The sequence below is a fragment of the Oratosquilla oratoria genome, chromosome 16, assembly GCF_046742065.1.
Source record: "Oratosquilla oratoria isolate Oo_2021 chromosome 16, ASM4674206v1, whole genome shotgun sequence".
Classification (NCBI taxonomy): Eukaryota; Metazoa; Arthropoda; class Malacostraca; order Stomatopoda; family Squillidae; genus Oratosquilla; species Oratosquilla oratoria.
This window is the reverse complement of record NC_134792.1, coordinates 59296694-59324510: the sequence shown is the minus strand read 5'-3', so window position 1 is coordinate 59324510 and position 27817 is coordinate 59296694. Positions and strand designations below refer to the sequence as shown.

General features: G+C 42.9%; 1 protein-coding gene across 3 annotated transcripts in view; it reads right to left on the bottom strand.

The window, feature by feature from the left end:
* LOC143034049 (nipped-B-like protein A) overlaps nucleotides 1-27817 on the bottom strand; it is a gene marked incomplete at its 5' end in the record, with an annotated part of 196110 nt that overhangs the window by 108204 nt on the left and 60089 nt on the right. For all 3 annotated transcript variants that reach the window (XM_076199933.1, XM_076199934.1, XM_076199935.1), the window contains 2 exon segments: nucleotides 1370-1506; nucleotides 23552-23619. In XM_076199933.1, the coding sequence (XP_076056048.1) occupies nucleotides 1370-1506; nucleotides 23552-23619 (205 nt within the window).

The following is a 27817-nucleotide window of genomic DNA, read 5'->3' as shown; positions in this document are numbered from 1 at the left end:
TGGGCGAAATGTCCACAAAGGGTGGTTTAAATATTTAATATTTTGCTGGCCATGGGTATTAGGGGAATAATGTGAGGAGATATGTTAAACATGCCCCTGTTTTGTTCAATAGTGTTCGTTCCTTGAATGATTTCTGCTTCTAAACACTTCCTGCAGATTTTGTCTGGTTCCCGTATCAGCAGCTCTGCATTCTTCCAGTCCATAAGATGGTTTTCCTTGTTTCTATGTGTCACACATGCATTGGTGGTGACATCATGCCTGACGTCGTAACGGTGTTCACGTATTCGTGTATTCAGGTCGCGTGACGTTTCTCCGATGTAAACTTTATCACATTGTATTCCGTGTTCAGGATGTGATAAAGTTTACATCGGAGAAACGTCACGCGACCTGAATACACGAATACGTGAACACCGTTACGACGTCAGGCATGATGTCACCACCAATGCATGTGTGACACATAGAAACAAGGAAAACCATCTTATGGACTGGAAGAATGCAGAGCTGCTGATACGGGAACCAGACAAAATCCGCAGGAAGTGTTTAGAAGCAGCAATCATTCAAGGAACGAACACTATTGAACAAAACAGGGGCATGTTTAACATATCTCCTCACATTATTCCCCTAATACCCATGGCCAGCAAAATATTAAATATTTAAACCACCCTTTGTGGACATTTCGCCCACGGACGTTTGGGCCAGCATTCTCATCCTTTCCCAGTGTCCAATCCCCCCACCCTCCTCCTCCTCCTCCTCTTCCTCCCCCCCCCCTTTTCTCTCCCCGTTCCCTCCTTTCCCCTTATTTAATCTCAAGCATTTGTATCTCAACTTGTAAAAAGCTGTAATAAGCGAAATGTCGTACAAATAAAGGCTCCGTCCTCATATGGTGTTTATCTCGTCAATATATATACATACAGAGTAAGCCAACATGGAAAACAACTATGAATTGAGGCAGCAGTGGGAACTTAGTTACATCAGAAGTGCCACTAAAACAAAGCAAATGGTTGGTAAAATATGTTGCCACTGCCAATAACTAGATCTTTTGCATAGTATTGGATATAGTTCAGTATATGCTGAATTGTACTTTCTGAATAAGTTTGAGAACTTCAATCTGCTATATTATGCACACTTGCTAAGGAGAGTAATTTGTGTAACAAATATTCATGTATTTTCTGCATTTATAGGGATCTGCACTCCAGAACCACAAATATATAAAGGGTTTACTGCAGTGACATGAAATTCTTAAACTATGATTTAGCATAATCTTGATATATCACCATTTCATTATCTAATTAATTAGTTGGCCCTTTATCTTGCAACCATGACATTTACCTGTATATTTCTTATTGAAAATCAATTCACTCAATCTTACCTGTTTTGTGATGTGTCGTGTTTATCCATTTTCTTTTTGTTCTTTTCATCCATCCCATCACGATCCCCACCACTTTCTCCGTGTCCACCACCTGTTGCACCTATAAGCTTTGGAATACGTCCCATACTCCTTAGGTCCTGCAAACAGAAATCATTACATATATACCAAATGCCAAAAGAAATCATACATTGTCAAATATATCCTGGTCAAGAGACATTTGGAGTTGCATCCCTAAGGGACTAACAATCTCTAGATTGGGTCAAAGATCTCAATCAAATTCACCTTCATATCCATGTCCTCAATAAGCTGACAATCAAAAACTGATCCTTTCCTCCAACTACTATAAGCCCGTGACATAGGAACAGGCCTACACTAATATAATACAGAAAAAAACAAGTATTCACAACACAATGATATATTACTGAAACATCTTTGGTAACCTGCCACCACCATCTAACATATCTATACAAAACAAGCACTCTAAAGCCATGTCCACACTTGTTGCATTTCCATGTATCGTATCATCTTTGCGTACCACCTAGTGATACGATACAGTGCAACAGGATATTGTACATTGTACCCACTTGTTGCGTATCCATATACAGCAGGCGGATACACAACAATACCCTGTTGCACCATATCATGTTACTAGGTGGTACACAAAGATGATACAATATGTGGAAATGCAACAATTGTGGATGTGGCTTAAGACACACTACTGAACTCCTTACCCTAAATCCTCCCCAGACACCCCTTCCATGATAAGTATGAATCACACTAGCTTTTCTGTATTCAGGTCACCATCCCACTTTAAAACAATACCAACAAAGAATAGGCCCAGCCACAGATGCAAATTGGATCAAGGACAACTAACCAACCAGAAGACACTGAATACTGCCATACTAAGGCCTTACCCAAACATCAACACAAAATCTCTTATGTGAGTGACTTATGGGTCTATCCAGTGGCTGTTCCCCGTTACCTGGGAGCAATGGGTCTCCTGCAAGAAAGACCTGGGGCAATGGACTGATTGATTCACAAAGATAGACAAGAGGGCCCCCGGGCTATTACCTGCCAATCTGGGACTGCAGATTTCTAGTCATAAAAACTTGTGGCAACAATTGTTATTATTCCCATACTGGGGTGACTGCATGGTTATGTGCAATCAATACTTCGAGATTGTTTTAAATCACACATCATTGTTCATGTTAGAGTAACATCTCTACACACAAAGGAATACCGACACTTTTATTTTTGCTGTTTGTCCTTTCAATGCCCCCATTGAACCTATTCTTTATCTCTTCTCTTCTGATACCCTGAAGGTGATGGATGCCTCCACCATGTTCCCCTATATGTCATAGGAGACTAAATAATATAGAGAGACAGGGTAAGGATCCTACATACATACATATACCAAGGCTTTTTCCCCCTTACAAGGGAGGTAGCCAAAAAGAAAAAGGCATAAAATCATTCCCACCCATTCCATCCCTGAATACACTCCACACCCCTCCACCCTCCCTCTTATCTTAGCACCTCCTGAAAGACGGGTCATCCCTGCACCTTGTCCACTGCCCTGGGTCAGAAGCAGTGTCACAAGACACAGCACATCCACAGCAAGGCCGCTTCATTAAATCGGCGACCCCCCATTGCATAAATGAGAGGACGGGGAGAAATCCCTTCGGGCTGCGTCAAATTTTGCTCACACATACTACCTCACCCCCCATCCACCCGCCCATTCCACCTCATGCAATCACAACATCATCCATTTACAGGGTCTAACAGATAAATCCGTACAAATTTTGAAGAGGTTTTAAGCACTTAAAAAGTAACATATGGCAATTCTGATTGTTTCCAGATACTTCCATTTGTCTAATAATTTAGCCAGTTGTATACTAGCACCGGTGCAATAAACATTAAGCAATGGAACAAGCCAAACGTTCAGCCATATGCAAACTTCGTCGCGCGGGTCACACTCCTAGCGCCATAATAAGGATGCTAAAATACTCCAGACAAACTGTTTACGATGTTTGTAAACATTTTGATGAGACCGGCGAAGACCAACGAGCTGCTCACAAGCCCAGAAGGGGCAGAATTCTAACACCTCGCTTTTTAGCTGGTCTCAAGAGAAGTGTCAATGCAAATCCAGCCTTACCATTATCGACATTGGCAAAGAAGAGAGGTGTCAGCACAATGACAATTCACAGAGCATTAAAGAAATTGGGATTAACCTCATTCTCACAAGGAAAAAGACATCTTTTGACACTAAAAATGAAAGAAATCCGCTTGACCAGGTGCCAAAAGCTGTTGAACTGGATGAAGTCGAATGGCTCAGTCATCAAGTTTTTTTCCGACGAGAAGATTTTCACGGTTGATGCGACTTTCAATAAGCGGAATGATCGCTGGATAGCCTCCTCATCCTCAGAGGTTCAACACAAGACAACGACGAAGAAACCAGCAAGTGTCATGGTGCTCTGTATGGTGTCAACTGAGGGGGACGTCTTCACTCACTTCTTCAACAACAAGGAGAAAGTCAATGCCGTTGTCTATTGCAAAGTTCTAGAAGAGAAAATAATACCCTGGATGAAAGATAAGGCTAGTGGCAACCAGTTTGTCTTCCAACAAGACTCGGCTCCAGCCCACACAGCGAAGAGGACCACCAACCTTCTCGAAGGGTCAAATGTGCAGTTCTGGAACAAAGAGTTGTGGCCCTCAAATTCGCCAGACCTAAACCCTTTAGATTATTATTTTTGGGCGCGAATTGAGGCCAAGGCATGTGACAAGCCACACAGAAGTATAGCAACCCTGAAGACAGACATCAAGAAGGCTGTGGGTTCATTATCAAAGTCTGAGATCATCAACGCTGTATCCAAGTTTCGTAAACGCGTTGAAAGCGTCATAACAGCTGAAGGTGGTTACATTGAATGAAATCATTGTTCTTATTGCCTTTTCTAAATATACTGAAAATTTCATAACTCTCTGTATATTATAACCCGAGATATTAATCTTAAAACATATGATAAGAAGTTGTACGGATTTATCTGTTAGACCCTGTACAACCATTCTCCATTCACCCGTCTTCTGTCCTCTCCCGTCCTTCCTCAACAGACATTCCCCTCTTCCCCAAAGCCCCCTTCACAACATCCATCCACCTCATCCTAGGACGTCCCCTCATGTTCACTCCCTCCACATCTGCCTTCCACACCTCTTTTACTAGTCTTTCTTCACTCATTCTTTCCATGTGTCCAAACCATCCTAATATTCTTTCATCAACCCTATCTCCCAGCTCCTTTTCCACCCCTGTTCTCCTCACCTCCTCATTTCTCACTCTATCTAGCCTAGTAACCATCATACTTCTCAGACACCTCATCTCAAACACATTCAAACTCCTTCTCTCTTCTTCTCTTATGTTCCATGTTTCTGCCCCATACAGTGCTGTTGGCACAATCACTCCTTCATACAGTCTCCTCTTAGCATCCATTCCCAAATGTCTATTCCTCATTACACTCTTTAATCCACCAAGGCATTTACTTGCTTCTCTCAATCTACATTCTACCTCCACTTTCACTCCACCTTTCCCTGCCACATTTGCACCCAAGTATCTAAAACTATCCACTTCCTCCAGTCGCTCTCCCTTAATGCTCACTTCCAGTCTACTACCACTTTCACCCCTTGTACATCTCATCACCTTACTTTTACCCACATTTATCTTTAGTTTTCTTCTATCACATACTCTCCCAAACTCTGCCACCAACTTCCTCAAGGATCCTACTTTATGTAAATGTGGGCCCCAGAATTATGAGATAATTGAAAACAAAGGTCCAGTTCTTAACACATTTCTCATCAATACAATAGTTTATGGTCTTCCTCTTTTTCCATTCTTCTCATTCTTCTTGCACCATCTGTAAGTATGTTGGACTTTTAACTTCCAGAATTTTGTCCTTGTTGACCTGCCGTTTGTGTGTCAAGCCAGGTTGGATGGTACATGTTAAGATCACCTGGCAGTGTGTGGTTAGTTATAGAGCTGAGAGAAAGCAGTTGTGGGATGTAGCCTCTTGGTATTGATGTAGTTGGGCGGACAGTCATGCCTTGTGTTAGTCTTCTCTTACTGCTGTGTAACTGTTAAAATACAGTGGAAATAACCTCAAAGAAGAATCTAACAGCAAGAAACAGAATACATAAAGCAATTATATAGAAACATCAAGTAGAAGAAATGAAGCAAGCATTTAGGGATTGGTTATAAAGCAGGACTCAGGAAACATATGAGAGGTGCATAGAAAAAAAAAAAGAATAGTAAAACATGATAAAGGAGGCAAAGAGGCAGATGTGACATGGTGGAGGAGTATGAATTTTTTTTTGAAGTAATAAAAAGATGTTTTGGAAGTAAATTAAGAGAGGAAATGGAGGTAAGTCAGGCAGATAAGAAAAGGTAAAAGGCGTAGTAGACAGATGCTTATGGAAGTGGAGGCAGTATGGGGATGATGGGTAATTTTTTAGAGAACTGATGAATATAGAGGAGGATGGGGGAAGGATTGATTATAGAAGTGGGAGGTGCTAAGAAACAATGGTGATACATACATATACCAAGGCTTTTTTCCCCTTACACACCCCTCCACCCTCCCTCTTATCTAAGCACCTCCTGGATGACGGGTCATCCCTGCACCCTGTCCACTGCCCTGGGTCAGAAGCAGTGTCGCAAGACACAGCACATCCACAGCAAGGCCACTTCATTAAATCGGCGACCCCCCCTCTCCGTCCCCCCATTGCATAAAAGGAGAGGGGGAGAAATCCCTTCGCGCTCCGTCAAATTTTGCTCACATATACTACCTCACCCCCCATCCCCCCGCCCATTCCACCTCATGCAATCACAACATCATCCATATACAACCATTCTCCATTCACCCGTCTTCTTTCCTCTCCTGTCCTTCCTCAACAGACATTCCCCTCTTCCCCAAAGCCCCCTTCACCCCATCCATCCACCTCATCCTAGGACATCCCCTCATGTTCACTCCCTCCACATCTGCCTTCCATACCTCTTTTACTAGTCTTTCTTCACTCATTCTTTCCATGTGATAGGAGAGGAAAATGTAAGATATACAATTAAAGATAATGTAAAGGGAGCTTTGAAAAAGATGAGAGCAGGCAAAGCACCTGGGTTGAATAGATGTCATGTGGAGTGTCTGGAGGAGGGAAGTACAGTAATAGTGGACTGGCTATTGAGGTTGTTGTGTGTCTACAGAGAGGAGAGTGCTGGAGGACTGAGAGTGTCTGCACAGTTCCTCTTTACAAAGGAAAAGGGGACAAATGTAATCATTTAATTTTAGAGGGATCAGTTTGTTGAGTGTAGTTAGGATGGCATATGGAATGGTTTTAATTGAGAGGATTAAGAGAGATGCAGTGTGGTTTTAGGAGAGGTAGAGGATGCATGGATGATATTATTGTGGTACGGCAGATGTGTGAGAAAGCTTTGGCAGAAGGCATGGGCCTTTATGGATTTGGAGAAGGCTTGTGACAGGTTAGAAAACCACTGTGAGAGGTACTGCAGGTATATAGGATTGGGGGAATGCAGGTAATGATCAAGTTTTTACAAGAGTAGTAGAGCCTGTAGAACAGGAAATGGAGAAGGGGGTGGTTTGAGGTAAAAGTGGGGCTGCATCAGGGAAGCATCACATTGCCATGGCTGTTCAATGTGTACATGTATACGGTGATAAGGGAGGTAAATGCGAGGGTAATGGGCTGGGGACTGGAGATGGTTAAAGATAATGGAGAGAAGTGGGAGGTGAGCCAGTTGTTTTTTTCAGATGACAATGATCTTATGGCAGGGTCAGAGAAGGGATTAAGGCAGTTGTGACAGTTTGGGAAGGTATGTGGATAAAAGTAAGGTGATCAGAGGTACATGGGGAAAGGATGGAAGCAAGCTGTAAGTTTTAAAGGAGAGAGACTGGAGGAAGTGGATAGTTTTAAGTGTTTAGGGTCGCATGTTACCAGAAAGGGATGAGTGAGGGTAGAGGTAATTTGTCGATTGAGAGAAGCAAGTAAATGTCTTGGGGGATTAAAAAGTGTCATGAGAAATAGGTATCTGGGAATGGATGCAAAGAGAAGATTATATGGAGGGGTGATAGTACATACATACATATACCAAGGCTTTTTCCCCCTTACTAGGGAGGTAGCAAAAAAGGAAAAGGCATAAAATCATTCCCACCCATTCCATCCCTGAATACACTCCACACCCCTCCACCCTCCCTCCCATCTAAGCTCCTCCTAGATGACGGGTCATCCCTGCACCTTGTCCACTGCCCTGGGTCAGAAGCAGTGTCGCAAGACACAGCACATCCACAGCAAGGCCGCTTCATTAAGGGGGGCCACCCCCAAAAACTCTTTGGGCTCATATCTCGCTTCTGGTTCATCCAATTGCTTTGAAATATTAATATGTTGTTTGTTGGTATAAAGAAATGCTATTCTGTAAATTTCATGCAATTTTAATGAATGGTAGTGGCTACAAAAAAAAAACGTGTTTTTCTTTTTTTTGTTTCACAAGATTCATTTTTCACTTAATTGCTTTGAAAAAATTATCATAGAAACTTTGTTTATATATCTACATTTTGTTGGATTTGATTTTTAATTTTTTGTTTTGTCTTTGAAGGAAACAAATTTTTAATTTTTTTTCGAATTTTTTTTTTTAGGTCTCCTGAATCCCATTTTTGTTTTTGACAAATTGAAAAATCTAATTCCAACAAAAAATTCTATTTTTGTTGAAGTATAAATTAATACCTAACATAAGTTGATCAGAGTTTTTACCGATTTTGTGAAATTATTTGAAGTTCAAAAAACAACATTGAGATATCGGCTTCTAAAGTTTTTTTTCGGTTTTTTCCTTTTCCTGCCATGTGTATTCATCTGATTGGCATGAAATTTTCACATATGATTGTGTATATATTGTTGACTTATAGAATGAAGGGAAAGGGAGGTGACTGCTGTTGTGGCGTGGGTGGGAGTGGTGGCGGAGGAGGTGATAAGCCGGACAGTGATAACACGCTCTCTCCCCTTCATCTCTGCTAATTTCTTCGCTAATTTCTCCTTGATCTGAAGAGTCTTGATGCCCTTTACTCTTCTTGAAGTTGGATATCCTCGATAACGTAAGCTTACGTTTGTAAGTCATCTTGCAAGACGAATATAAAAGAAATATTACAGGAACGCAGCATTGCGTTATCTGTAATGTCTCCGTATGTACTGGACGTGAGTAGCTAGGATTTACCACACGCATGTGGGGAAGAGATGCCATTTGTCGAAATTTATATAAAGAAAAAAATATTTTAATGATACCTCATTTTCTAGCGCACGCGTCAGGCTATGACGCAACACCCCGGGTCATTTAAAAATGGCATCTGAGGGGGCAAAAAAAAATATTTTTCAGAAAAAAACTTCACCAAGTGATAGTTTCGGGTAGGACTGACATCTTGAGCCGATAAAAGTGAAGTGAAATTTAAAAAATATTCGTGAAAAATTCACCGGGGTGGCCCCCCCTCTCCGTCCCCCCATATAAAGGAGAGGACGGGGAGAAATCCCTTCGGGCTGCGTCAAAATTTTGCTCACACACACTACCTTATCCCCCATCCCCCCGTCCATTCCACCTCATGCATCACAACATCATCCATATACAACCATTCTCCATTCACCCATCTTCTGTCCTCTCCCGTCCTTCCTCAACATACATTCCCCTCTTCCCCAAAGCCCCCTTCACCCCATCCATCCATCTCATCCTAGGACGTCCCCTCATGTTCACTCCCTCCACATCTGCCTTCCATACCTCCTTTACTAGTCTTTCTTCACTCATTCTTTCCATGTGTCCAAACCATCCTAATATTCTTTCATCAACCCTATCTCCCAGCTCCCTTTCCACCCCTGTTCTCCTCCTCACCTCCTCATTTCTCACTCTATCTAGCCTAGTAACCCCCATCATACTTCTCAGACACTTCATCTCAAACACATTCAAGCTCCTTCTCTCTTCCTCTCTTATGTTCCATGTTTCTGCTCCATACAGTGCTGTTGGCACAATTACTCCTACATACAGTCTCCTCTTAGCATCCATTCCCAAATTTCTATTCCTCATTACACTTTTTAATCCACCAAGGCATTTACTCACTTCTCTCAATCTATATTTTACCTCCACCTTCACTCCACCTTTTCCTGCCACATTTGCACCCAAGTATCTAAAACTATCCACTTCCTCCAGTTGCTCTCCCTTAATGCTCACTTCCAGATTACTGCCACTTTCACCCCTTGTACATCTCATCACCTTACTTTTACCCACATTTATCTTCAGCTTTCTTCTATCACACACTCTCCCAAACTCTGTCACCAACTTCCTCAATCCCTCCTCCGATCCTGCCACAAGCGCAGTGTCGTCCGCAAACAACAGCTGGCTCACCTCCCACTTTTCTCCATTTTCTTTAACCATCTCCAATCACTGACCCACTACCCTTGCATTTACCTCTCGCACTACCCCATCCATGTATAAGTTGAACAGCTAGGGTGACATAACGCATCCTTGAAGAAGTCCCACCTTTACCTCAAACCACTCACTCTCTCCATTTCCAATCCTGACACAAGCTCTACTACTCTCATAAAAACTCCTGACAGCTCCCAGAAGCTTTCCTCCTATCCCGTATATCCGCATAACCTCCCACAGTGCCTTTCTGTCTACCCTGTTGTAAGCCTTTTCCAGATCCATAAAGGCCCAAAAAACACCCTTCCCCTTTCCTGTAGCTTTCTCACATATCTGTCTTACCATAAAAATCTGATCTACACAACCTCTACCTGTCCTAAATCCACACTATTCCTCACCAATTACTCCCTCTGTTCCTCTCCTAATCCTCTCAATCAAGATCCTCCCATAAGCCTTCCCAACTACACTTAACAAGCTAATCCCTCTGAAACTACTACATTCACACTTGTCCCTCTTTCCCTTGTAAAGTGGAACTATACAAGCACTCCTCCAGTCCTCTGGAACTCTACCTTCTCTCCAGCAAACATTAAATAACCTCACCAACCAGTCCACCATCACTGTACCTCCTTTTTTAAGACATTCTGCATGGCATCCATCCAGACCAGGTGCCTTACCTGCTTTCATCATCTTAACCCCTTCCATACGGTGCCGCACACGTAGGCGTCATGAGGAGCAAGTGGATTCGCGACACTGCCATATCGGCGTCTTGATTATATTTATTGTAGTCGCCCCTGTGTTTTTATATTCTCCCTAATCTGCTCTTAATCCCATTCTCTGTGGTTTTCAAAATTCTCGGGTGAAAGAGAGAACGATCGATATAGGCCGTGACTATATTTTATGATGCGAGTATTATTACGACACGTCGTATGGCTGGCATTGGCTGCTGCCCGCGAGATTTAAGTCCCGTAGTGAAGTGGTTAACTGCTGCCTTCACTTCATCCTTCTTTATTTCTCCTCCATTTTCCTCACTCATCACTCTCATTTTCTTAGCATTCCCACTACAGCTATCTTTCCCTCCCTATCCTCCTTCACATTTAGCAACTCCCTAAAATATTCTGCCCATCTTCCCCTTACTGCCTTCTCCTCCATTATCATCTCTCCATCTGCACCTTTTACCTTTTCTTCTCTACTTGATTCGCCTCCTCTTCTCTTAATTTCTTTCCAAAACATCTTTTTATTACATTCAAAATTTTCTGTCATACTCTTACCCCATTTTACATCTGCTCTCCTCTTTGCCTCCTTTACCTTTTTCTTTACTTCTTTTTTTTTTCTTTCTACGTCTCATATGACTCCCTCGTCCTATTTTGTAACCAATCTGTGTAAGCTCACTTCTTCTCTTCTACAACCTTCTTCATTTCCTCATCCCACCATTCACTACCCTTCCTTCTATTTACTCCTGTCCTTCTTGTTCCACACACCATCTTTGCACACTTTGTGACTCCCTCCTTGAACCATCCCCATTCCTCCTCCACACCTACCTCTACTCTAGGGGTGATAGTACCAACAATATTGTATGAGGCAGAAAAAAGTTTAAATGTATTTGAGATGAAATGTCTGAGGAGTATGATTGGGGTTACAAGGTTGGATAGAATGAGAAATGAGGAGGTGAGGAGAGCAGGGGTGGAAGTATTGGGATGGTTTGGACATATGGAACGAATGGGTAAAGAAAGATTAGCAAGAGAAGAGTGGAAGGCAGAAGTGGATGAGTGAATTTGAGGAGACGACCAAGAATGAGAAGGATGGATGGGGTGAAAAGGGCTTTGAGTAAGAAGGGAATTACTGTTAAACAAGGAAGGGAGGTCAGGGGATAGGGGTGAGTGGAGAATGGCTGTGCATAGATTTTTTGATGCAGCCCAAAGGGATTTCTCCCCATCTCTATTTCCTGCATAAGGGTACTGAGAAGGAGGGGGTGCCAATTAAGTGAAGTGACTTTCCTGTGGATGTACTGTATCTTGCTGCATTGATTCTGATCCTAGCATTGGGCAGGAGACTGGGATGACCCTTCATCCATGAGGAGCTAAGATGAGAGGTGTATGGGGGTGGAATGGGTGGGAGTGGAATAGGAGGGAGTGCTTGCCTTTAACTTGGCTACCTTCCTTATCTCTGGGAAGAAGACCTTGGTATATACAGGGTGTTCAGGATAAATTTGATCATTATTTTATCTTCTGTCATTTCAGAACCATTTGAAGGATTTAATAGCAGTAAAGTGCAACAGATAGCTGATTCTGTGTACTATTGGTGGATGTGAGAGCTAGAGAGCATGGATGACTGGAAAGCACTGAAATATTGGAACAGAGTGACCTGCATCATGATGATTCATGCCAGAATAAAAAATTCAGAAACCTTAGATGCAGCTCAGTGCTCCTTGAATACTGTGAAGGCCATGAGATGTGAGTTGGAGAACTGCGACAGAGACATGGAAGCAATGGCTAGCAGTAAGGATCATAGCAGGCATTCTGACTCTGTCCATACAACAAAATTTGTCGAGCTGCAAAAAGAAAAGGTGTGGCAAGATCCAGGAAAAGCAATGCAGAACCTGACAAGAGAGAAAGAGCTGAATGAGGATCTTTGCTACACGAGGTGCAGGGGCCAACTACTCACTGCCTAGGCCCAAGAGAACCGCCTTACAAAAGCCAAGAAACTCTTCAACAAAGTCACACATCCAATTGAGCCAGGGATGCTCTGGTTACTCTCAGACAAGAAGAACTTCTGCCAGGACCAGTTGCACAACCCACAGAACAACAGGTGGCTAGCCTACAGTCCACACAAATTCCCACATTTCATGAAGACCAAGTTCCCTCAAACTGCGATGGTCTTTAGGTGTATTTCCAGCAAAGGCCACGTCATACCGAACCACATCTTTGAAAAGGGACTCAAGACTCGCTTCAGATGGCTATATTGAGTTGCTGTCTATTGATGTCGAGCACTGGGTAGAGAGGGTGGCTGTGGGAGGACCATATGTGTGGCAGCAGGAATCAGCTCCATGTCACACCTCTGGGAAAATCCAGAAGTGGCTGTCTGAGAACTTCTACAACTTCACCAGTCCCAACATCTGGCCCCCTAACTGGCCTGATTGCAACCCCATGGACTATTATGTGTGGGGTGCAGTTGAAAAAGACACTAATAGTACTGTCTGCAATACCAAGGACAAACTAATTACCAGGATCAAACTGGTGTTCAGGTGTCTCTCAAAGGACACCGTGAAGGCCGCATGCTGCAGGTTCAGCCTGAAGGCCATGGTGGAGGCTCAGAGTGACTTCTTTGAGCTGTATTTGTCAAAAGGTCCTCTAAGAGATACACTTTGAATTTTGAGAATACATAAATTTTTGGCCAAGATACGTTTTTCTTTCCGAAAGTGTCAAATTTATCCCAAACACCCTGTGTGTGTGTGTGTGTGTGTGTGTGTGTGTGTGTGTGTGTGTGTGTGTGTATTTACCTAGTTGTTATATACGGGAGGGGAGCTATGCTCGTGGTGACCCGTCTTTGTATCTCTCCGCATCAAGTTTTACCTTAAAATCTTGTCTAGTGTTTGCACATACTGTTTTGTTGTCTAATTTGTTCCATGTATTTATCACTCTGTGTGGGAAACTGTTCCTTTTCAAGTTTTAACTATAACTGTCCTTTTTCAGTTTTTTTCCGTGTCCTCTCGTTTTACCGTTGTCCCACACTAACAAGTCATTCCTGTCTAAAACTTCCATTCCTTTCATTATTCTGTAGTCAGCAAATCTCCTCTTTCTCTTCTTTATTTCAGAGTTGGTAGATTCAATTTGGACAGTCTTTGCTCATATGTTAGCTCGGTGAGAGTCGGTGCTAGTTTGGTTGTTGCTCTTTGTATTCTTTCTAGTTTCTTAATATTCTTTTTGGTACTGGGTGTCCAAAGTGATGCTGCGTACTCAAGTTTTGGTCTTATTAGTGTAGTTAGTATTTTCTTCATCCATATAAGCAAATGCCACTTTGATTGACCTCAATAAGTTGTAGGTTTCTCCGAATATTTTATTTATATGTTTATCTGGTTTCATGTCCTTTCCAATCACTCCAAGATCTTTTTCAGAGTTGGCTTTTTTTCTTTTTTTCTTCCCCAATTCTGTAATCTTTTCATATTCTGTTTTTACTCTTTCCAAATTCCATTATACTGCATTTCTTTATATTAAATTTTACATACATACATACATATACCAAGGCTTTTTCCCCCTTCCAAGGGAGGTAGCCAAAAAGGGAAAGGCATAAAAACACTCCCACCCATTTCATCCCTAAATACACTCCACACCCCTCCCACCCTCCCTCTCATCTGAGCACCTCCTGGATGAGGGGTTATCCCTGCACCCTGCCCTGGGTCAGAAGCAGTGTCGCAAGACACAGCACATCCACAGCAAGGCCGCTTCATTTAATCGGCGACCCCCCCCTCTCCGTCCCCCCTTGCATATAAGGAGAGGACGGGGAGAAATCCCTTCGGGCTGCGTCAAAATTTACTCACGCATACTACCCCCCCCACCGCCCATTCCTCCTCATGCAATCACAACATCATCCATATACAACCATTCTCCACTCACCTCTGTCTTCCGTCCTCTCCCTTCCTTCCTCAACAGACATTCCCCTCTTCCCCAAAGCCCCCTTCACCCCATCCATCCACCTCATCCTAGGACGTCCCCTCATGTTCACTCCCTCCACCTCTGCCTTCCATACCTCTTTTACTAGTCTTTCTTCACTCATTCTTTCCATGTGTCCAAACCATCCTAATATTCTTTCATCAACCCTATCTCCTAAATCCTTTTTCACCCCTGTTCTCCTCCTCACCTCCTCATTTCTCACTCTATCCAGCCTAGTAACCCCCACCATACTTCTCAGACACCTCATCTCAAACACATTCAAACTCCTTCTCTCTTCTTCTCTTATGTTCCACGTTTCTGCCCCATACAGTGCTGTTTTACTTTCTTTAGTAATTTTGTATCATCTGCAAAGAAATTCATATAGCATTCCACGCCTTCATTCATGTCATTAATGTATACGGCGAACATGATCGGGGCCAGTACTGATCCTTGCAGGACACCTCTTTTTACTTCTTCCCAGTTGGAGAATTTTTCTCTAATTACAACTCTCATTTTCCTCCCAATCAGGAAGTCTTTCATCCATTCCAACAATTTTCCTCTGATGCCACCTTTTGACTCTATCTTCTTTATTAGTTTTTTATGTGGTACCTTATTGAATGCCTTTTGCAGGTCCAGAAAAGCACAGTCCACCCACCCATCTCTTTCTTGTATTATGTCTATCAATCTTGAGTAAAAGCAGATCAAATTTGTTGTACATGATCTCCCTTGTCTGAATCCAAATCGATTTGGGTTCAGTATACATTTTTCTTCCAGGTATTTAACCCATCTGTTTTTGACAACTCTTTCACAAATTTTTGCTATTGTGCTTGTTAGTGAGACCAGTCTGTAGTTAGATGGATCTTCCTTATCACCTCCCTTATAAATTGGTAAAATATTTGCCTTCTTCCAGTCCAATGGCACTTTTCCTTCTTTAAGTGAGAATTTAATTATATTAGATATTTTGTCAGTTAATTCTTCCATACATTCTTTCAGTATCCAGTTTGCAATTCTGTCTAGGCCATGTGATTTTCCGACATCGAGGGTTTTAATTCGGTCACTGATTTCTTTTTGTGTTACGATTATTTCTTTCATTGCTGGGGATAATTCTCTCTCTCTTTCTACACTGTTAGGCGAGTTTTCTATTGTGAATACTGATTTAAAGTGGTTGTTCATAATTTCAGCCATTTCCAGTTCTTCTGTATATTCCTTTTTATCTTGGCAAAAAGAAAAAAGCATAGAAACCATTCCCACCCATTCCATTCACAGCACATCCACAGCAAGGCCGTTTCATAAAATTGGCAACCCCCCCCTCTCTGTCCCCTCATGCAGAAAAGGAGAAGACTGGGAGAAATCCCTTCAGGCTGCATCAATTTTTTTCTCATATATACTTCCTCACCCCCCATTCCCCCTCAAGCATCACAGTATCATTCATACATAATGAGTCATGAAAAACATCAGTCTTACAATTGACTCCTCCCCCACCTATCCATGAAATTGTTTCAACTCAAGGTACAATACCATCACCATAACAGCGATGCAACATCATCAACATGCATTTCTATAGAACAAGTTCCGGTCTACAACACCAGTACTGGAAAATAATCTTAAAAATATGAAATATCAGACCTGAATCTGAAGTCGTTCCTCCATTCACCAGCAATGATACAGAGGGGGGTTTATATATATATATATACATACATATTACCAAGGCTTTTTCCCCCTTACAAGGGAGGTAGCCAAAAAGGAAAAGGCATAAAACCATTCCCACCCATTCCATCCCTAAATACACTACTCCACCCTCCCTCTTATCTTAGCACCTCCTGGATGATGGGTCATCCCTGCACCTTGTTCACTGCCCTGGGTCAGAGGTAGTGTCGCAAGACACAGCACATCCACAGCAAGGCTGCTTCATTAAATCGGCGACCCCCTCCCTCTGTCCCCCCATGCAGAAAAGGAGAAGACAGGGAGAAATCCTTTTGGGCTGCGTCAAATTTTTCGCACACATACTACCTCACCTCCCATCCCCTCACCCATTCCATCTCATGCATCACAGCATCATCCATATACAACCATTCTCCATTCACCCGTCTTCTGTCCTCTCCCGTCCTTCCTCAACAGACATTCCCCTCTTCCCCAAAGCCCCCTTCACCCCATCCATCCATCTCATCCTAGGACGCCCCTCATGTTCACTCCCTCCATATCTGCCTTCCATACCTCTTTTACTAGTCTTTCTTCACTCATTCTTTCCATGTGTCCAAACCATCCTAATACTCTTTCATCAACCCTATCTCCCAACTCCCTTACCACCCCTGTTCTCCTCCTCACCTCCTCATTTCTCACTCTATCTGCCTAGAAACCCCCATCATACTTCTCAGATACCTCATCTCAGACACATTCAAACTCCTCCTCTCTTATGTTCCATGTTTCTGCCCCATACAGTGCTGTTGGCACAATCACTCCTTCATAGTCTCCCCTTAGCATCCATTAGCAAATGTCTATTCCTCATTACACTTTTAAAATCCACAAAGGCATTTACTCGCTTGTCTCAATCTACATTCTACCTCCACCTCTACTCCACCCTTTCCTGCCACATTTGCACCCAAGTATCTAAAACTATCCACTTCCTCCAGTCGCTCTCCCTTAATGCTCACTTCCAGTCTGCTGCCACTTCCCCTTGTACATCTCATCACCTTACTTTTACCCACATTTATCTTCAATTTTCTGCTTTCACACACTCTCCCAAACTCTGTCACCTACTTCCTCAATCCCTCCTCTATCCTATATATATATATATACACACATACATATATCAAAGGCATTTTCTTCTTTACAAGGGAGGTAGCAAAAAAACAGAGATAAAATCCACTCTCACCCCTTTCATCCCCACATACTTCACTCCCATTCACCCCCTCCCTCCCTCTCTCTTATCTTGCCTCCTCCTGGAAGATGGATCATCCCTGCATCTCACCCCACTGTCCTGGGTTAAAAACAGTGAGTGTTGCAAGACACAGCACATCCACAGCAAGGCCACTTCATTCAACTGGCAACCCCCCCTCCCTCCCCTCATGCAGCAAAAGAGAAGATGGGGAGGAATCCCTTTGGGCTGCATCAAATTATTTTTCACACATACTCCCTCACCCTCCCATCCCCTACCCACTCCTTTTCATGCATCACATCATTCATACACCACCATTCTCCATTCACCCCTATCTTCTGTCTTCTCCTGTAATTCCTCAACAGACATTCTCCTCTTTCCCAATGCCCCTTTTACCCCATCTATCCATCTCATCCTTGGTTGCCCCCTCATATTCACTACTTCCACCTCTGCCTTTCACACCTCTTTTACTAATCTTTCTTCACTTGTCCTTTCTTTGTGTCCAAACCATCCCAATACTCATTCAACAACCCTATCTCCCAACTCCCTTTCCACCCCATTCTCCTCCTCACCTCCTCATTTCTCACTCTATCCACCCTAGTAAACCCTATCATGTTTATTATTACTCAGAGTAAATGAGAATGAGTAATACAGCAGTGATTTTACATTTTATAATGTGAGTAGTGTGATGAATTGTACATATGGCAGCCAATGCTGCATGCGAGAATTTGACTCATACTGATGTGGTTAACCTCTTCACTCCGGGGCACATCGCACGTCTGGCAGCATTAGCTGCCTGACGTGCAATGTTGCGTCATAATAATAGCATTATAAAAAATAAAGTCAGTGCTCATTCGTTTGTTCTCTTTCACCCGTGAATTTTGATAACCATAGAAAATATGATGAAGCCAGTTTAGAGAGAATGGAGGTTATGTAGGTACAACTACAATAAATATAATCAAGACGCCGACGTCAGCATCATCGCGTACCCACTTGCTGCTCATGACGCCTACGTAGGCGTCACCATATGGAAGTGGTTAATGACATGATGGAAGGAATGTGAAGCTATGCCAACATATTTGCCATGACGTAAAAATCGGGAGAAGAGTGAAAATTGAGGATGGTAGAAAACTGCAAAAGAGATCTAGAAACTATTTTTGCATGGAGCCACAAATGGGAAATAAAGTTCAATATAAAAAAAAATGTGAAGTAGTAGAAATGGGCAACACTAGCAAAAGACTGTCCTCAAACTATTCCTTGGAAATTAAACCCATTACAAAGGCAAAAGAGGAGAAAGATTTGGGAATACTGATAAAAGACCTGTCTCCTGACAGACTTATCGGCAGGATTGTGGGAGACACACATGAACTACTACAGAACAAAGTGGTGTTTCATTATATGGATGAAGAGATGATGAAACCCTGATCCAAGACTGGAATATGTGTCAGTAGTACAGTCCTCACACTGAGTGAAGGATATAAGCAAGATTGAGAAAATACAAAGGGCAGCAACCAAACTGGTCCCCAGCCTGGCAGATAAACCACATCAGAAAAGACGTATAGCACTGTGTCTGCCATCTTTGAAAGATCAAAGAGAAAGAGGTGATATGATTACAGTTTTCGGGTCACTAAAGAGGATACATTGCACTGACAGATGAGATCCTATTAAAGATGGGGGGGGGACTTTAACCTCTTCAAGATGAGTAAAATTCTTGCGCGCAGCATCAGATGCCTGATGTACAGTAATTCGGTGATGCATCATAATAGTCACGTCATGAAATATAGTCAGAGCTTTATTATTCATTTTCTTTCACTCTGATATATTAATACACATACATACATACATATACCAAAGGCTTTTCCCCCCCCTTACACAGGAGGTAGCCAAAAAGAAAAAGGCATAGAAAACCACTCCCACCCACTTCATTCCCTACATACTCCACTCCCCTCTACCCTCCCTCTTATCTTGGCACCTCTTGGATGACGGGTCGTCCCTGCATCTTGTCCACTGCCCTGGGTCAGAAGCAGTGTCACAAGATACAGCACATCCACAGCAAGGCTGCTTCATTAATTTGGCAACACCCCCTCTCTGTCCCCTCATGCAGAAAAGGAGATGGGGAGAAATCCCTTCAGGCTGTGTCAATTTATTTTTCATACATACTCTCTCACCCCCATCCCTCACCCACTACCCCTCATGCATAACAGCACCATCTATACACAACCCTTCTCCATTCACCCCGATCTTCTGTCCCCCTCCCATCCTTCCTCAATAGACATTCCTCTCTTTTGCAATGCCTGTTACCCCATCCATCTCGTCCTCGGACGCCCCCTTATGTTCGTTCCTTCCTCTGCATTCCACACCATATTCAACTTGTACCTTTCTGCCATTACCCTCCTAGCATGCTATAACACCCAAGCTGAAGACGGCATTGCCATAAACTACAGATAAGGCGGAAGCTTATTCAATCTTCAGTGGCTGAAATCTTAAACCAAAGTCCGCACAAACTACATATTCGATCTTCAGTATGCTGATGATGCAGCATACCCAGCCCCAACACAGCAAGCACTCCAGAAAAATATTACAGCCACCAATGATGCATACCAAGCAGGAGGTATGCTGGTCAAAGCGGACAAGACTGAGGTACTTCAGTACCTATTCGAACCCCAATGGCGTAACCCCAACATACTCTCCAGGTTTACGGTGGAAGGGGAAGAACTAAAAAACGCGGATGTCTTCAAGTATCTTGGTAGCATTCTCTCTTCTACCTGCGAGCTTGAAGCAGAGATTCAGAACCGCATTCGCCAGGCCACAGTAAGCTTCAGCAAGCTCAGGGAGAGGGTATATACAAACCGAGACCTTACTGTTAAAACCAAAGTCAAAGTGTATGTTACCATCTGTCTTCCCATTCTACTGTACGGCAGTGAGTCCTGGACGCTTTACAGTAAACAAGTCCGCAGACTGGAGGCCTTCCACATCCGCTGTCTACAGTGCATTTTAGGCATCACTTGGCGTAACCGTGTACCACACGTCAACATTCTTCAAACTGCTAACACCACCAGCATAGAGTCAATGATAATCACCCGCCAGTTGCGCTGGGTTGGACATGTCATACGAATGCTAGAAAACCGTCTCCCTCGACAGGTTCTCTATGGTGAACTGAGAGATGGGACCCATGCAACTGGTGGACAGAAGAGGTTCAAAGACCAGCTGAAACGAAACCTTAAAAAATGCAGTATAGAACCTAACCAACTGGAAACCCTTGCCTCAGACTGATGTACCTGGCGCTTAACCATCAAGCAAGCAGCTGAGACTTTCAAGGAAAAACGCACAGCTACCAGAAACCTCCAGCGAACCTGCAGGCATGAGTACCAGGCCCAAAACCCTCTTCCACCTGGGGACGGTATCCCATGTCCAACATGTGGAAAGCCCTGCGCCTCAGAGTTTGGCTTGAGGAGCCATCGGTGCATACATCAGTGACATCAATAATGATCTTACCAATGTTTTACTTTATAAACTTTCAAGAGAGAGAGGACGTCTTCGTCGTCAACGACGGACTGCCTTAACTAACACCTCTTTTATTAATCTTTCTTCACTCATTTTTTCCATGTGTCCAAACCATCCTAATACTCTTTCATCCACCCTATCTCCCAACTCCCTTTCCACCTGTTCTCCTCCCTACCTCATTTCTCACTCTATCCTGCCTAGTAACCCCTATCATACTTCTCAGGCATTTCATCTCAAACACATTCAAACTCCTTTTCTCTCCCTGTCTCATGTTCCATGTTTCTGCTGCGTATAGTGCTGTAGGCACAATCACTCCTTCATACAATCTCCTCTTGGCATCCATTCCCAGATGTCTATTTCTCATTATACATTTTAATCCATCAAGGCATTTACTCACTTATCTCAATCTACATTCTACCTCCACCCCCACTCCTCCCTTTCCTGCCACATTCGCACCCAAGTATCTAAAGCTATTCACTTCCTCCAGTCTCTCTCCCTTAATACTGACATCCAGTTTGCTGGCACTTTCTCCTCTTGTACATCTCATCACCTTACTTTTGCCCACATTTATCTTCAGCTTCCTTCTTTCACACACCTTCTCAAACTGTCACTAACTTCCTTAATCCTTCCTCTGATCCTGATACAAGTGCATGCAGTGTCATCAACAAACAAGAGCTGGCTTATCTCCCACTTTTCTCCATTTTCTTTAACCATCTCCAACCCCTGACCCACTACTCTAGCATTCACCTCTCACACCACCCCATCCATGTATAGATTGAACAGCCAGGGCAACATAACACATCCCTGATGAAGTCCCACCTTTACCTCAAACTATTCACTCTCTCCATTTCTAATCCCAACATAAGCTCTACTACTCTTGTAAAAACTCTTGACTGCTCTTAACAGCTTTCCTCCTATCCCATATATCTGCAAAACCTCCTACAGTGCCTTCCTGTATACCCTGTCATAAGACTTTTCCAGATCCATAAAAGCCCAAAAAACATCCTTACCTTTTCCTATAGCTTTCTCATATCTGTTTTACCACAAAAATCTTATCTACACAACCACTACCTGTCCTAAAACCCCACTGCTCTTCTGCAATTACTCCCTGTTCCTCTCCTAATCCTCTCAACCAAGACCCTCACATAAGCCTTCCCAACTACACTCAACAAGGTGATCCCTCTGAAACTACTACACTCACACTTGTCCCCCTTCCCCTTGTAAAGCGGAACTATACAGGCCCTCCTCCAGTCCTCCGGCACTCTACCCTCTCTTACATACATACATATACCAAAGGCTTTTTCCCCCTTACATGGGGGGTAGCCAAAAAGAAAAAGACATAGAAATCACTCCCACACATTTCATTTCCCATATATTCCACTCCCCTCCACCCTCCTATCTTACCCATTTCATTTCCCATATATTCCACTCCCCTCCACCCTCCTATCTTAAACAAACATTAAATAACCTTACCAGCCAGTGCACCATCCAACCCAGGTGCCTTACCTGCTCTCATCATCTTAACAGCTGCTTTCACTTCATCTTTCTTTATTCTCCCTCCATTTTCCTTACTCATCACTCTCATTTTCTTAGCACTTCCCATTGCAACTACCTTTCCCTCCCTATCCTCCTTCACATTTAGCAACTCCCTAAAATACTCTGCCCACCTTCCTCTCACTGCCTTCCCTTCCATTATCATCTCTCCATCTGCATCTTTTACCTTTTCTTCTCTACTTGATTTGCCTCCTCTTCCTCTCTTAATTTCTTTCCAAAACATTGTTTTATTACTTTCAAAATTTTCTGTCATACTCTTACCCCATTTCACATCTGCTCTCCTCTTTGCCTCCTTTATCTTATGCTTTACTTCTCTTCTCTTTGCTGTGGATGTGCTGTGTCTTGCAACACTGCCTCTGACCCAGGGCAGTGGACAAGATACAGGGATGACCTGTCGTCCAGGAGGTGCCAAGATAAGAGGGAGGGTGGAGGGTGGAGGGGAGTGGAGTATATTTAGGGATGGAATGGGTGGGAATTGTTTTTATGCCTTTTTCTTTTTGGCTACCTCCACTGTAAGGGGGAAAAAGCCTTAGTATGTGATGATGATGATGATGATGATTAATAACTACAGAAAATGCAATCACAAGCCAGTTTACAGAATATGGGGGTCTTTCAGCTACAACTACAAAATAAATATAATCAAGACGCTGATGCTGGCATCCTCGTGTACCTACTTGTGCCTCATGTCACCTATGTTGGTGTCATCCTATGGAAGAGGTTATGAGGTCATGCGTGGAAATTAAGAAAGACCACATGTCTAAAGGATGTAAAGAAATATATTTTACCATATAGATGCCTAAATACTTGAAATAGCTTAGGAATTGATACAGCCCCACTTCAAAAGATAAACAAGTGCAAATCTAAATACAATAACAGGCAATCAAGGACATGGATTAAGTTGGAACTGAGAGACAGGGAGAGAGGAGGGAGAGTGAAGGGGGAGACAGGGGGACAGAAAGATATACAAGGGATATGTATTCATGAGAGGGAAAGAGAGACACAAGGGAGAGAAAAGAAAATAGAGACAGGTGAGGAGAGAGGATAAAGAAAGAAAGAGGGTGGGTCAAAGCAGGAAGTGGGAGGAAGAGGAAGGAAAGGGGAGAGAGGTAGGAAGCTGGAGGAAAGAGGAAGGAGGGAGAAAGAAAATGGTATGAGCATACCTCTGTGGACAGCTTGTTTAGAACAACAACTGGTTCCTTCATCTTCTTATCCAATTCACTACTTGCATCTGCAAAAATGGAAACACTGATTACAAAATATGGAAATGACCATGGCAGAAATCAGATAAAATTATCACATTTCCTAGAATGAAAAATAATTTATCTAAACTTTTTCGTGAAATTGAAATTTATAATTCTAATCCTGAATATTTTGACAATATTGGAAATAATGATAATAATAATAATGGCAATAATAATACTGTACTGCAAAGATACATTTACACATCACATCAGCTTCCATAATTCAAATTGGATAAAATTAAATTTGTCTAAGCATAAAAATCACATTAAAATCATGGTTAAGTATTTTAATATATATTTAAAACTTAGAAATGCATTTTAATAACATCCATTATAAAATCAAAGGAAAACAGTAGGAGGGAAAAGTGAAGCATCCACATGTGACTGGTGGTGAACATTTGTGCTACAATTTGTTGAACTTGCTTTCTTTGTTCTGGCTAGTACACATACCCAGTACTGAATTCTGAGGAAAACCTACCCCCTATATCACACAAAACACCCACACTCAGACTCCTAAACAATAGTGAGGCAGCTTAAGTAGTTGATGGGGACATGCTAAATAAAAGCACCAAATCTTTTTCAGGTATTCCTCAGCATTCAAGGTTCAATTCTAGATCCAGCGCCAAATGATTTGAACAGCAATATGCATGCATCATAGAAATTTATCATTTATTTAATTACATGCATATTACATACCATCTCCCTATATGTTTTAATTTTCCTCATATTGCAGGTTTCTAGTGCTGGATTTCATGAAGATGGAATGGACTTGGTGCATAATTTGCCAACAAACAACACCTGAATCCCTACACTACTCTTTGAATGCACATGGACTACACGCATCAGCCCCAATGACCTATATATCATTCCTAGAAAAAGTGGCTCATTTCAGAGAATTGAACTCACTGCTGATGCCACTGCATTCTGGCAGTGATATCACTATGGATGATCCCTTCAAGAATCATGCAGTGACATGAATCCTGTCATTCACAGTTCAGTTCAAACAGACTGGAAAGAGCAAAAGAGGGAAAAGAGATGCTACCTCTGAAAGAGGCACAACTAAAGGCAGGGGCCAGTAGCTATACCAATCACTCAACAAGACCAGCTGCATATTGTACACTAAGAAAGATGGACTCCTGCATGAATTTAGAACTCTAGGTCTATGGCCAGGGATCTGCAAGAAACAAAGTTTATGGACAGGTTGGAAGGAGCCAGCGACTTTAGTTGCCTGGAAGCAAAATATCATATGGCTTGCCTTGTTGTACTTAGGAACTGTCTCTCAGGTGAGACATAGTAACTTCTAAGGATGAACCTGCAAATGTGAAGAATTTCAAAGCAAGAGCTTTTGTAGAACTCTTCACTCACACTGAAAATGGGATGGAAGAAGATACATTCTACTTCAAGCTTGCCTCACTGATGCACTTCTATGAGAAGTGCCCTGCAGATTTTGGCGTTACCAGTAAGAACAACAAAATCTGCTTCAAGGAGCAAGTTCTGAATTGTTTCTCCCATGCCCAAAAGCAAAGTAACAGGAAACAAATGATCCTTGTGTTTCAGCAAAGAATGCTGGAAATGTTGATGTAGGAGATCAAGCAAGACTTTAGGGTAATGCTCTGATTTTCCTCAAGGTTGCCAGGATTGTACAAAATGAAATCTTCAGCTCAAATGGGTTCAACTTCCCCTGTGACTACAAGCAGAATGCTGTCCCAACCCAATGTAAATGGGGCTGATCTGAAAGATTGAGATGCCACAGCTTCACAGGTCATCCTTTACAACTGCAAGGAGAAAAAGCACAAACACGGGGCCCCAAGTTGCCATGTCACGTCATTATGTACACACACATACAAGGTCCAAACAGCTGGTCACAAAGATGTATGAACTGGGCATCAGTGTCAGCTGGGATCTTGCAAATGGTAATGAAGTTGCCACTGATGTCTGAGAACATAAGGATGAAAGGTGTAATATACCTTGTCCAGCTCCACCAACGGCTCTTTATCATGATAGAAAACCTTGATAACAACCCTCCAAGCACAACCACCAAATGTTCCTTCCACAGAACAGGCATCAGTCTCAGTCACCCACTCCATCAAACAGGGGCCAGATCCAAGATGGAATTACGTTAATATCACAAGGGACAATGGCCCACCAGCTGCCACAGTTCCACAAATGTTTCAGCTGTGGTACTTCCCAAGGCCTACAATGATCAAGCATGGAATGAATGTCATCTGTGAATCTACACAGTTCCTGAACCCCAGACAGATTCCATGAGCCTATCATGAGGAACACTTGCCTCTTTTCCGGTCACCATCCAAGGGGAAGATCAAGCAGTCAGAGGAAGTTTCCCTATTGAATGATAACATATCGCTCATCTCTCATCTGTACATGGTTGCTAAGAACAGAAATATAGATATGGGAACCTTCTTCCAGCATGGAAATCATCCACACACCCCTTCTCTATCTAAAAGAGGAAACCTGCACCAAGGAAAGAAGTCAAACCTAATTGGTATCCGTGTGCAAGACCATAAAAACTCTAAGAAGGAACCCCTGCCATTTGTGGATGCAAGAATTCTCAACAGTGCTACTGTGGTACATCTGTTTCCTCCTACTAATGTCACCACATTCAATGACTATGCTAATGGTGTCTTCATCCCCTACATCATGAAGGTCCTTAAATCCTGCACGAGAGACAATGTGATCTGGGGCAATTATATTGCCAGCGGTATCAGGGTCAACTAGAGACAAAAGGGGAGGTCTTCATCAGGTGTGTGGAGAAAGATCCAACCTAGGTACACAGCAATTGGCCCAACTTTCTCCAGGATTGTGGTACTCCCCAAGGCAGTCGTAGCTCCTCTTGGGGATCGGTGCCACCTGTGTAGAGCCAGTGGCCAGGGCTGGTTGCCGCCGTTTGGCCCCCCAACTCTTGGGGTTGGGGGGTGGTCCCACGACGTAGACGCTGCGGCTTCAGGACCACACAACACAACACAACATACACTCTATAAAGGATTTGTGGGAAAACCCAGTTTCGGCTGTGGCATTCCTTGGGGAGACGGACTGCTCGGGCAGATAGTCTAGGGAACGACAACAACAACAACTTTCTCCAGGATCCAACAAACAAGGAGCTTTTCCAGTACCTTTCAGACAAAATCTGCTCCAATAATTGGCCAGACTAAATGGAGGTCTTTATTAGGCACAAATGTGATTAGCATAAATTCAGACTACTCCATGCCAGGATGTGACCATGAAGAGGCTGATACAAGAGTTGTCATTCACCTGAAAGATGTGCTGGACAAAGGAAGCACCACCTGTTTGGTGCACATTATTGAGACTGATATCATTGTCGTACTGATAGAAGGGTACCATTCCCTGACCAGACGGCATCAGATGACAGCCATCTGGGCAATCTCTGGAATTGGCAAGACCTTATGGACCTGGATATTGATGACATATGTCTTGCTCTGGGAAATAATAGGTCAACAGCACTGCCATGTTCCACAGCTTCACAGGCTGTGACATAACTTCTGCTTTCTTTGGAAAAGGGAAGAAATCAGTATGGGAGACCTGGAATGCCAATATACAGAGGCTTTCAACAACCTCATCAACTACCCTTACATGACTGTAGCTGTGAACTGCAAGCAATTCCAGTTCTTTGAACACTTCACCATGATCATCGACGTGCGATGAGCCCCGGAGTGAAGAGGTTAACCTCTTCACTCCAGGGCACATCGCACGTCTGGCAGCATTAGCTGCCCGACGTGCGATATTGCGTCATAATAATTGCATTATAAAAAATAAAGTCAGTGCTCAATCGTTCGTTCTCTTTCACCCGTGTATTTTGATAACCATAGAAAATTGATGAAGCCAGTTTAGAGAGAATGGGAATTACGTAGGTACGACTACAATAAATATAATCAAGATGCCGATGTCGGCATCATCGAGTACCCACTTGCTCCTCATGCCGCCTACGTAGGCGGCACCGTATGGAAGTGGTTAATGCTAGGGCAGGAAATTAACGACAGAGTGTTTGGGAAGTGTGGAGTTCCAGGAAAAATCATAGTGGAGAGCTGATGGAGATGTGTCTAGAGTTGATGATAGGAAATACAGTGTTTAGGAGGAAAATCAAGCATAAGTACACATGGGAGAGGTGTGGTGGATAGAGTATTAATGGACTATATAGTGGTAACCAGG